This window comes from Passer montanus, unplaced genomic scaffold, assembly GCF_014805655.1.
Source record: "Passer montanus isolate IOZ18808 unplaced genomic scaffold, ASM1480565v1 scaffold158, whole genome shotgun sequence".
NCBI lineage: Eukaryota > Metazoa > Chordata > Aves > Passeriformes > Passeridae > Passer > Passer montanus.
The window spans coordinates 8,403-21,119 of record NW_024362938.1 but is presented as its reverse complement, the minus strand read 5'-3'; the positions used below and the strand labels follow the sequence as shown (position 1 = coordinate 21,119).

At 48.2% G+C, this 12,717-nt stretch overlaps 1 protein-coding gene across 1 annotated transcript; it reads right to left on the bottom strand.

Moving 5' to 3' along the window:
* Positions 1–8,375: 8,375 nt before the first annotated feature.
* On the bottom strand, positions 8,376–12,267 carry LOC120499123 (coiled-coil domain-containing protein 81-like). Its single transcript, XM_039702608.1, has 9 exons — positions 12,246–12,267; positions 12,021–12,082; positions 11,407–11,557; positions 11,015–11,271; positions 10,726–10,811; positions 10,242–10,363; positions 9,683–9,791; positions 9,270–9,381; positions 8,376–8,453 (listed from the first exon to the last, which is right to left on the bottom strand). The coding sequence occupies exons 1-9, from the start codon at positions 12,265–12,267 to the stop codon at positions 8,376–8,378; spliced, it is 999 nt and encodes a 332-aa protein (XP_039558542.1).
* Between the last annotated feature and the right edge of the window lie 450 nt (positions 12,268–12,717).

The window sequence follows — 12,717 nt, the reverse complement described above, 5'->3', positions numbered from 1 at the left end:
GTTTCTTTTTTGTTTTCAGAGGAAAAACAGCCAGGTCTAGTGGCAGGGGGGTTGGAACTACGTGGTCTTGAGGATCCCTCTCAACCCAAACCATTCCATGATTCTATGAAAAATATTCTCATTTATTGGAAGTCCTTCTCTAGCAGTATTTAGTTCCCTCTTTGACTCAGAATTTTGTCACCTTGGGCAATTCACCTCACCTCTAAGTCCACAGTTCAATCTTAAAACAAACAAACAAAAAAAATCACAAATTTAGGAGAAATGTTCAAATTTAAAACAAAATGTAAGAATCCCTTAATAGGGGATTATAAAAGGACACACTCAAAATACTTCTTTCAATCACTCTTGGATTAAGGGTGATGCTGGCAGAGTCAATAAACTGATGGTATTTCAATCCTACCGCAGAGTTTGACTTCAACTGTGAAATGTTTTATAAGGCTTAGGAAAAAAAAAGAGAAGTAAGTTAAAAGGGATTGCTAGACTATTTTCAACTTTCCAGACTCCATTTCCAAGCTGATGTCACTTCCCACATCATCTCTTGACATCCTGTGGGCTCATGCAGTGACTTGATTCCGTCTTTTCTCTCAGAGCTTGTTCCAACATCTTAAATGGTCCTTATGGGTCTCTTCCAACTCAGGATATTTTGTTCTTCCATGATGAAGCTGCAGGTTTAAAAAAGGACTCTGGATTTCTTTGGTGCTGCCCTTCAAAAATGCCTCACCCCTGTGCTATTCCTTGGCACTGAAGTATTTATGCAATAAAACACTGAACAACAAATAGGAACCCCCACTGTGAGAAGATTGTAAGGAAAGATGGAAGCAGAGCAGATAATCTGTACCCAGGTACATTAGGCATTTAATTTAAATTGTTTGGGTTTGTTTTCTCATGTTGACATCCTCAAGCAATTTAAGATTGGCCCCGGTCTGACAGAAGGGAAGTATTGTTTATGTCATACAAATCACTAAACCATAAGCAATTTCATTAAATGTTTCTACACCCGTGAAGCAAATGAGAAAACAGCTGGTTATTGAGTTTTACTGAAATCTTTGTTTGAACACACAGAAATACTTGGCTTAATATGGGCAAAATCTGGTATAGCAGCAAGTCCTTGCCATGGGATTGATAAGGATAGCTTACAGTAGGATTGATAACAATAGTTTGCAATAGGATTGGTAAGTACAATTTGCAGCAGGATGGATAAGGGAAGTTAAAATTCTTAACTGTAACAATCCAGGGATATTGTGCTTGAAAATGAAGTGTTCTTTCCTTGTTTTACCTGATTACCAACAGGTTTTTTACCTGGATGGGACAGGAGGGGAAATTCCAGTGAGTAACAATCTAAATAGGAGGTTTCTTGTGTACTTTGAAAACAGAAATGATAAATAAAAAGTCACCTAGTAAACCACTAAATCCAGTCATGCAAAAATGAGCTCATAAACACAACAATTGTGTTTTTCCCCTGCAGTGGTGTCTCTTGGGATTATTCGTGGATGGTGCAGGTTGAAAGCTGAGGAGCTGCTGGTTTTTGAAGGCCCTTTATAACATGCAGGGAAAGGCTCTGCGAAAAGATTTGTCTGGAACCAGGATCCACCTGCTGAGGGCTGCTGTCCAAAGTATCCTACTCATGGTTTAGCCCTCACCCCACCCCACAACATCTCACTGACCCCTCACAAATGCTGAAACCCAACACCTGCAGAGTCATGGTCACAAAGCTGAGCTGGTGAAAGGGCTCCAACAACATTCTTTGCCCCCACTGGCTTTTCCCTCCTCATTTCCCGGGGATTTTCACTGGCTCAGCCAGTGGTTTATTTCCTTCTTCTTTAGTCTTTTAGCCCCATCTAGTGCTGAAGCCAAATAAAAATCTCTATTCTTTAAGTAAACTGAAGAAAAAGCCTTTCCCCCCATCCCTGGAAGTGTCCAAGGGCAGGCTGGACGGGGTTTGGAGCACCCTGGGATAGTGGAAGCTGTCCTGGCCCATGGCAGGGGGTGGCACTGGGTGGGCTTTAAGGTCACTTCTAATCCACATCAGTCTGGGATTCTTTCACCAGCCCAAACTGGTCTTCAAAGCAATTGGTCTTCAGAGCACAACTCCTTTGCTTTTTAGGGAATCCTGGAACTCCTGGGTCACTGCAGGGGGGATTTTGTGACAGAGATGTCCTGGACAAAAGGACTTTGCAGCCTGTGAGAAGAGAAAAGCATCAGGCAAAACCAGCATCAGCTGGTTTAGTAAACACTGTCTGTCAACCCTGCACAAATCTGTTCTACATTCTTCCTTCTTCAAAATTCATGACATATAAAATGTTATTACACCCCTGAATACAAATTGCTTGGAAATACTGCATTTTTTAGTGCTCTGGTGCTAATTATGATGTAGGAACATCTTTTCTTTCCCCCAGGATAAGTGTCTTTTGGTAGAAACATTTTAGAAATGGGAGATTTGAAAACCAATACATTTTACAACTCAGAGCTTCTGTTCTCCTTCCCATCACTTTTCCCTAGATGCAAACAAAGATGAAGGGGGTGGATACATTACACTGATATTGTATTAAACTGGGATCAAAACCTACATTTATTTTCTAACATTTGCTAAAACATTACAGGGCAGTGACAAGCACAAGAGCAGAAAGGCTGCCTGTCGATGTTATAAGAGTCCTAATTTTTATTTTCTCGCCATGAACACAAGATTAGATCATCCATTATCAACCTCTGAGGCTGCACAGATTTGTCAAGTCTCCCAGAGCAAATACCCACTGCAGCTAAGCAGGTAATTTGGGAAGAAGCCTTCTGTGGTTTGCGTTCCCAGCACATGAATTTGGGCATTTCATTTGAGAGAGTTAGGGTAGTCCTTACCTGGCATTTTCACTATAAATAAATTTCAAGTCTTGCAGACTTCTGGGCTATGAGTTATTCTGTTATTATCTCTGACTTTCTATATCCACACTGACACGCAGCTGCTCACTGTGGAAACAAATGTACTGTGCTCTGGGTAATTCCCAGCATAATTTAAGCACTAATTAAACAATGGACTTTTATTGTGATTCTTAAATATTTACCCAGTGCAAGGAGCATCCCTGAAGAACAGACACCTCAACAAACATCCAGGAACATGGCAGTCATGCAATATTGTGCATTGACTTATTTAACACAAGAGAAGGGACAGCAACAGCCCAGGGAGCAAGAACATGCAAACCAATTTTATTAAAGTAATTAAATCTTTTTCTAACTTTTTCTTTCTTCCAAACTGACCAAAGGTAGATTAATGTGGGAAGGAAGGTGGATCTTTGGTAGCATGCTGCCCACACTGTCCTCAACACAACCCTGAGCTCAGAGGGAAGGGTTCAGAGAGGGGGATTGAGGGCAGCACTGCTGGAAAGTCAGATTGGACCAAATATAAATTGCCTAATGAGTATTTTTCCCTCATTATTAAACCCCTACCTTTCTACTGCAGTCACAGCATAACCTGTGACTCTTACCAGGCTCAGCTGCCAACAGATGAATCCTCCTCTCGACCATGGAGAAAATTCTCCAGTAGTTCAGAGGACCAGCTGACATTTCTAACTCTGCTCACAGAAAATCAGTTCTGGGCTTCCCTTTGGGAACTGCCCTGCAGGAAAACCATGGTTACAGCACAAGCTGAAGCTCCAGTTTTTTGCTCCCTCCCATCTTATATTTGTCACATGTTTCGGGGTGTGATCAAGCCTCATGCCCAGATCTGGTTCACTCCAAAACAGGACTTGAGGTTCAGTGCTGCATGCACACAGATTTGAGGATTAATACCAAACCAGACAATTCTACATTGTTTTGTTTGCTAAAACCTTCCCCACAGCAGCATCCACACAGAATTAGGTACCTACATAGGTTTGTTTTGTTTGGTTTGCGAGACTAGCTGCAGCTTAAATCTGTGTTTGTGGTATGTGTTTTGAGGGGGGAAAAATGGATAAAAGTTGTTTTGTGGTGGGTCTAGGGGGGTTTGGTGACTCCAGAGGGGTTGTAGGTTATATAGTGATGCTGAAGGAGAATCTGGTGTTGGGAAGCACTTGGGTTTGGACATCCACAAGCCAAATTTTGGCTCCTAAACTGCAACTTCGCTGCTTTCCTGTATCCTGAGGATCAGCTGTGTTAAGTATCTCCCATCTCCTTCCCTAGTGGAAGATGTCCCTGCCTGTGGCAGAGGGTTGGAAGTAGATGGTTCTTATGGTACCTTCCACCCCAAACCATTCTGGGGTTCTACGATTCTAACCCTCAACAGAAGCGCTGTCCCAAAAATCAGTCTGGTCTCCATTTTTCCATCAAACAGCTAAAAATCATGAGTTTGGAGTGCCTCCTTTTGCTCTGGGGTTTGCTCTGGAGGCAGATGAAGTCCCAGGTAACCCATGCAGAGCTTCCTAGAGCAGAGAGCCTCAGGTGGGCTGGGATAGGGCCATGCCCACACTGTCCAAGGCACCTGCAGGACATGTGGAGCTCCCCTGGAGACAGTGGAATGTTGGTGGTAGAAGCCTCTCCTGAGGTCACACAGCCTTCTGAGGGTTGATGCAGCCCCCTGAGGGGTCACACAGCCGGGCTGTGGTGTGCAGTGCAGGCGGGTGAGGCTTCAGCAGCACCTGCAGCCTCATCATGATGTGGACACGGTGGTCCATGGCCATCATCGTGCTCCTGGCTTTCCAGAGAGCCCTGACAGTCCTGGTGTCCCTGGTGATCCTGTTATCCCTGATTGCCCTGCTAGTCCCCAGGGCCCAGCTGCCCACTGGTGAGTCAGGACCATCGGGAGCAGGTAGGTGGGCAGGGAGGGGCAGTGGGGCAGGTCCCACAGATCCCTTCAAGGAACATTTAGGTTTCAATATCCTGTTGATAGGAAACATAATACTTTTTTTTGGCTGATGCTCAGCTGTGCAGCAGAGCAGGGAGGCTCAGGGATGGGCCCAGAACACACAGCTATGCAGAACATTCCCTCCTAGGTTCCAAGACCCTGGGCTGCTTCCAAGAGCAATGCCAGCAGGATTGTTGGGTTTAGTTTCTACAGAGTTTGTTTTGGATCATCATGGGTCAGACACCTGGCACCTGCCTCCATGGTGCTCTCGAGGGGAAGGGACAGTCAGGTCCACAGAGCCATTCCATGTTCCAATCACGGTTCCTGCCACGGAAAGTTCATGGAAATATTTCATTTGAGCTTCTCTGTTCTGTTCACAGCTGTGGATGGAGGCAATGGAGATCCAGGTGCTGGATCTGACTCTTCTGGACCCTACTTGGCTTTTGATTTGTTTTGGGAACTGCCAGCTCAAGGCCCAAATGTGAGTGAGGCATCTCCTCCAGGTATGAGAATCCATCCTTGCCTGGATGTGCTGGGTCATTCCATGATCCTCTCCCTGTGCTCCTGGTCAGTACGGACAGGGAATACCACAGAGTGTGACAGAAGCTCCTCATGGGGGTCAGGTGTCCCTGAGCTTTTCCAGCTCCTCAGCTGGACCAAGCACCATGAGGGTCACTGGTCAGTCCTGACCAATAACACAGCCCAAGAGACTGATTGCACAGCCAGGGATTTCTGTGGTGGAAATTTTTCATTCTTTCCCTTAAGGTCTGAAGAATGAAACTGGATTGGGAAACATTTCCTGGCCATTAATGGAACAGTCTGAATTAATTACTTTACTGAAGGAAACACTTCCAGGTAGGAGTGACTCTTAATCACAGGAGTTGGGGAGCTGAGCTTTTAGATTCCCATGAGGAAGGGAGACTTGGAATTAAACTTGCACACTTTCGCTCTAAAGTGCTGGAGCCCGAGCCTGTGGATAAGGAGGCACCTCAGGAAGGTCATGAGGCAGTGCCAGTGCCTGGGAGAAACAGTGAGGCCCTTGAGCCAACAAGTGAGTCAGGAACCTCTGTCTCTTGGCCATCCCTCACCACCTCAGGGTAGAGGTTGTGGCCATTCCTGTGTCAGGGACACACACCCATACCCTCTGTGAGTGCAGTGAGATACCCACCACCAGTCTCACCCCATTCCTAGGGATGTCAGAGATGTGGGAATATCCTCCAGGTGTGGAAAAGAGATTCAGCACTGCTGAGGACACCAAGAGAGACCCAAACATTGTGGAGGGCATGGCAGACACAGGCACAGTTGATGCTCAAATCACCTGGAGTGTCTTTGTAAGAGCCTTCCTTATGTATGTGGTCTGCAGCCTGATTGTTCTGCTGCTGCTGCTCAAGGCATGGGCAAAAGACATGAAAGAGTGAGTGACTTGTGGGGTGTGGGGGGTTGCCAAATGTGGGTGCTGGCGGGCTGAACCTGCCATGAGGCATTTCCAGGGTTGCCAAATTTTGGTACAGGGCAGTTGGACCCACCAGAAACGGAGCTCTGGATGCCCAGTTGGTCACTGGCCAAACTCAGCAGAGATTTGTGCTGGGAGCTGGTGCCCCATGCTCTGTCCAGAGCTCTCTGTGCCCGCAGCTGCTGGGTGTCCACCTCCCATGGGATGTCCAGCACTGCTCCACATCCTCATACCCACCACATACCCAGCCACAGCAGGGCTTCAGCAGCTTCCTCTCTCTCCACAGGCGCCTCACAGCTTTGAGAGCCAATTCTGAGCTCCTAGACAGTGAGACTGGAGACAAGGAATTAGTGGTAGAAGTCTAAATAAAGATAAGCAGCACAATGGTCTGTGTGAGTTTTGGATTGAAAGGAATTCTTGCTCTTTGCTCCATTCTCTGGAGAGTCCATGTGCAGCTCCCCCCATCACAAACAAGACTCAGCCATGTTAGAGCGGGTCCAGAGGAGGCCTTTAAAATTATCCCAGGGTTACAACAGCTTCCTGGAACAGAAACCCTGTGAGATTTGGAGGTTTTCTCTTCCTCATCCTGGAGGAGAAAAGGTCCCAGGAGACCTTGTTGTGACCATTCAGTGGATAAAGGAGGTAATGGGAAAGGCACAGAGATATTTCTTTACCAGGGTCTGCAGTTCCAGGTCCAGGGATGAGGTTTTTACATTGCCAGGGGACAAGGTTAGATGGGATATTGGGAAGGGACTGTTCCCTGTGAGAGTGGTGGGGTCCTAGAATGGAATTCCCAGAGCAGCTGTGGCTGCCCCATCCCTGGAAGCGTCCAAGGGCAGGCCGGGCAGGGGTTGGAGCAGCCTGGGTTAGTGGGAGGTGTCCCTGCCCATGACAGGGGGTGGCACTGAATAGGCTTTAAGGTCCCTTCCAACCCAAACCATTCCATGACCTTATGTGATTCCAGGTAAGCAATGCAGGAGCTTTGCACTACAGCAAATTTTTAAAGTATTGAGCAGCTTTGTTGGTTCTTACCAACATTTAATAAGTGCATTTGTATATTCTTGTTTCTGGCACATTAACATCTTAAATATAAATATAAAATATGAAATAAAACAAAACCAGTCATAAATAAAAGAACAGGGTGAACATTTTACCCAGAAATACACAATACTGTAAAAGCCAAATGGAAACTCACTAGAATTCCCTTAAAACACAGTGCCATTTTGAATACTGCATACAAGCATTTACAGGTATCTCTTTCTGGAAAAATACCCTGTATTTACAGAGACTCTTAAAGTGAACAGAACTCAGTGTTGTGCTGGAGTTTTGGGGGTTTTTTGGTTTTTTTTAATAGAGGTCATAAAATACAGTGGAAAAGATATATCATTTACTTTGGGGACATTTATTGAAACTATCAGTGCTTAAAGCTAAGGAACTAAAGGACAAGAAATGGATATTGCAGGTATGCAAGGAATGGGTTGTGCAATACAACAGTGAATTCTGTTTAATTTGCTATTCTGGAAATTTTTCTTTTAATAAAAATCTCTCAGGGTGGTAGTGGTAGCACCTACTGCCTTCTGGGAGAAGGATGCATGGATCTCATCCCAACAACAGTCAGGAGCAGCACCTGGAATGGGGTTTGGTCTCTGTCAGGGAGGCTCCCTGGGAACAGATCTGGGAGTGTCTCCTAGCCTCTCCTGGATGGCTTCAGGTCAGGACACTGACAGGAGGACAACTCTTTCTCTCCCTCTCTTTTCCCTTTGCTGCAGCCTCTCCAGCAGCAGCAGTTTGTTCCTGAGCTTTGCCAAATCCTCCCAGAGAGGCTTTGTCTTTCCAATGGGGATCTAAAAAGAAGCCTTGTTCTGAATTAGGCTTACTGTAACCCCAGGATGTGTCCTGAGGTTCCTTCTTGTTGGAAAAGGAGTCCCTCAACCCTGGAGATGGATGATCCCACAGTGGCACCTTGGCCATGACGTCCAGCAGAGCTGAAGGATCTTTGAAGATCCCTTCACTAACTCTGCATTCCTAGGAGGAAACAGCCTCCCAGAATGGCAGTTCCTGTTCCAGTCCTGTCCCTGTTTTGCCACCTCAGGTGCTGCTCACCCTCATCCCTGCTCACTCCACCCAGGGCCACGGGCCCCTGGCGACCATTTCTCTCTTCTTCAGCATGGGCAACTGTGAAGCCACAGCATCCTGTGGGGGCAGAGGGGGCAGCAGACGGGAGGACTCAAACCTGTAGCCTGCCAAAATGCTCTTCTGAGGCTCTTTGAGCACTGACCAGAAGATCTCGGGCCTGGCTCTCAGGCCCTGTGCTGCCTCAGCCCCCGGCTGCTGCAGGATGAACACCTTGGAGACCTGAGGCTTCCTGGCCTGGGCACTCCATGGCAGTGATGTGCTCCCAAGAGGGACTTTCCTTTCTCCTCCTCTCCCAGGAAGAAGTTTCTTTTCTCTTTCTCTCCCAAGGAGATATTTCACTTCTTCTCCTTTGAGACAAAACTTCTTTTCTTCTTCTCTTCCAAGAGGAACTTTCTTTTCTCCTCTTCCATGAAGAACTATTTTTTCTTCTTTTCTTCTGGGAGAAACTTTATTTTCTCCTCTTTTGGGGTGAACTTTCTTTTCTCCTTCACTTTCAAGAGCATTTTTTGCTTCTTTTTCTCTTTTTTGTCCAACTTTCTTTTCTCCTCGTCTTCTGAGAGAATCCATTCTTTCTTCTTGTCTTCTAAAAGAATCCATTCTTTCTCCTTCTCTAAAAGAACCCCTTCTTTTTCCTTCTCTTCTGAGATGAGCCTTTTTTCCTTCTCTTTCAAGAGATTCCCTTCTTTCTCCTTCTTTTCCAAGCTGAACTTTCTTTTCTCCATCTCTCCTGAGATGAGTTTTCTTTTCTCCTTCTCCCCCAAGAGATTCCCTTCTCTCTCCTTCTTTTTCAAGTTGAACTTTCTTTTCTCCATCTCTCCCAAGAGAATCTTTTCTTTCTCCTCTTCCTCCTCTTTCCCTCTGAGTTGCTGCTGCCTCTTTGTTGCTCTGCATCAACGCTTGGCCCTTGGGCACAGGCTTGCCCATGCTTTGGTCAGCCACAGGCTGCTTTCTTCTGGTAGCAGCCCCTGGGATCACTGGCAGCTTCCTGGAAGACACAGAGGGAGAGGTCTGGGGCCACATTCTGCCCACAGGAGCTATGTGCCCCTGAGCTGATGGCTGTGCCCAGCTCAGGAGACGAACCCCCTGAGCTGGAACCCTTGGCTGACACTTGTCTGTCCCCATGCATGGCTCCAGCTGTCATGAGGGACTCTTCTGGAGGGATGGAGAGGAACCAGCCCTGTGACATGGGGCGCTCCCAGCAGCCCCAGTCTGTCTGGTGGATGTGCTGGGGAACAAGCTCTGGCTGGATGAGGAAAAGGCCCCATGTCCTGAGCGTCCAGGCTCACCTGACCCGAGGGCTGTGCCTTATCTCCATCTCCTCATCATCCTGGGGCTGCTCTCCTGCCTTGGCAGTGGAACCCTGGTGAGCAGGCGCGGGCAGGCCAGGAAGTCTCCCTGGAATCAGGAAGGACAGGGCTTGTCAGAACAGCATAGCTGTGATGCTACTGGCCACAAGTGACAGATGGAGATGCTCAGGCCTCTTCCTAACACATCCAACAGGGAATTCCCACTGCCCTCCTACCACTGTCTCCAGAGGCCTGGCACCTTCCCATCCATAGTGCCAGGTTTGGGACAGAGTCTCTTCTGAATGCAGAGGTAATTTCTGGGAGCAAATATGGGCCCTCAGATCCCCACCCTCTTGCTGAACCAGGGATGAGCATCTTGGGCACCTTCCAGCCCAGGGCTCAGCTCTTGTGGAGCCAGTCTTAGGAGAAAAGGCCATGACAAGCTGGCACCATGGTTTGGCACAATCAGATTCTTGTGACAATCATGGCTGGGGATTCTCTCGTCAAATCACAGCCACCAGTTGCCTGTGCTATGGAGACAAGTGGGGAGCTGCTTTACCTTCCATGCCTTGTCTTATGGGTGGCAAACTTATTTTGTTCCTCTTGTCCTCTCCAGGAACAAATCCAAAGTCCTTGAGATGATCCCTGGGCAGCAATGTGGGCTGAAGTGTCTGTTCAAAGCTGGAGACAAAGAGACAACACAATCCTGAGCCACATCCCCACCGGCTCTGGCCCCTTGCCACCATCACCTGCTCACAGGTGAGTTTGGCAGTAGGGTAAAGGCCACTGTTCTCCCAAGTGAATTGTGCCCCAACCCCAAGGACTGTCCTGGGAAATAGGCTCACTCAGGAACGGATTCCTGGCCATGATGGGGAAACAAGGGTTGCCTAAAATACTCTCTCTGTCCCCTCGGGTCTGTTCACAGGGATGATGAGCAGGCAGGCACAAATGAGAGTCAGTGCTCTGCAGGACTGTTGTGGTCATGAGGAGAAACTGCTTCCAGATCTCTCCAGAGGCCAAAGCTGCCCGGGTGTTTGACTCACTTGGGAAAGACGATGACATGGCCACTAAAGCTCAGGGAAGCAACAGGCACCGCCCGGGAAACCACAATGTCCAGCTGCTGGAGAGCCTGCAGCACAGAAATGTGAAGGTGCCAGCACATCCTCAATGTGGCCAAGGCACTCAGGAGAGGAGGAGTTCAGGGCAGGTAGAGCAGGTGGAATCATGCTCCTGCCTGGTCAGAGCCCCTGGCCAGATCCTGGTGTCCATATGCCAGTATTGCTGGGGAACTGCTATGGGTCTGCCCAAGCAGGGGGGAAACAAAAGGCTCACCTTGAGTGTAGCCCTGTCCTGGATTCTCTCCCCAGTCACTTTTTCCAGGAAGTCCAGGTAGAATCTCATTAGCACCATGCTGCCTTCAATGAGGAGCACACCCACATCCCTCAGAACAAAGGCGACACTCATGCCCTTCTCCAGGCAGTGGTACAGCAGGGACATGGTGCCAAGGATGCAGCACTCCACTTTCTTCCGGGACACAGAGGCCTGTGTGGCCACCTTGGCATATTTCAGAGGCTCCAGCTGCTTACCCCCTGGAAAACCACGAGAGGGGATTGGAGGAAGTTCCCCAGGGCTTGGCCAAAGGCGTTTCCCAGGAGGTGCTTTTAGAAATGTGGTGTGATAGTCTACTTCATCCTGGGCCTGCAGGGTTAAATCCTCTGTCTTACCAGCCAGATCATCCTTATTTTCCAGGTTTTGGACTCCTCCAAGATTCCTTGCCAGGTGGAACACTGGCCTCTGCAGGATCACAGTCTTGTTCCCCACCAGGGTCTCCGTGTGGACCACATCAAAAGACCCAAGGGTGGGAATTCGGATCCCCTGGAGAAGAAGGGAAAGGCCCAAAGGGTGAGAATTGGTCAGAGGGAAGAGCTGAGGATGATTCCATCAAGGAACGGTGCCTTTGACCAAACTCTGACAGTTCCCACTCTTCAGACGTCAGGACAGTGGGGAGAGCCCTGGGGAGGAGATGCTGGGGGCCCTTTTTTCCCTTCTCCCACCAAAAAATCCATGCTGGAGTCAGACAGAGGCAGCTCAAGGACACCCTGACTCTCCAGTGACCGACCTCAGCCCTGTGGTACAATGCCACCTCCCAGAGGCGATACCACTCTTGCTCAAGCTCCATTTGTCCCTCAGCAGGAGATTTTGGGGTGAGCATCCTGCATTCTGAGGAGGGCAAGAGGGACTGCAGACCATGATCCATGAGGAGGGCCATGGGATCTCCTCACTGCTCTTCTGGGTGGGCAAAGAAGGACGTTGGTATTGTCTCAGGGTGTTGCCCCACCTTGTGCAGCAACAGCTGTTGTTGGATGTTGCTGGCCACTGCATCCCAGACAGCCTTTCGCTCTAGAAAACAAGAAAATACCAGGTTATGCTGTGTTTCTGCTGGCTCTCAGCCTTCCAGCATCCCTAGCAGGTGTCACAGCTGTCCCCAGCTCCACAGGGGTCAGTGCTGATTCTTTTCCCCACATCCCTGAGAGGACAGCTACAACAATGCTCCTGCCTGTACCTGTGGGGGTTATGCTGGGCATCGTGAACAAGAACTCCATCCCACCCCAGAAATCCATCTGGGTTGGGCTCACACCACTGACAACAGCCATGCCCTCAGTGATGAGGATGTTCACTCTCGGGGCTCTCTCCAGAGAGCAGAACCTACTTCCCTGAGGCCCCTCTTGTCCTGCTGTGTCACAGGCTCCGTGTGACATCACAGTCCCACTGCTATTCCAGATCAGACTTTTGAAAAATGATGCTGAGGGCCCTTTAAATAGGCTTTCAGCTTTAAAATCATAAGCCTTGGAGCTTATGAGTGTGGTTTTGTAGTCCCAGAGAGTGGGTTTGGACCTCAGATCAATTCTTTGGTCTGCCAAATGTGGGCTTTGGGAATTTAAAAGTAATGCTCTTCTCCCTAGTTTTGAGGCTTGTATTATAAATAAGGTTTTGGGCTTGGAAAGCTCAGTGTTGAGTCTGAGAAATAATCAACA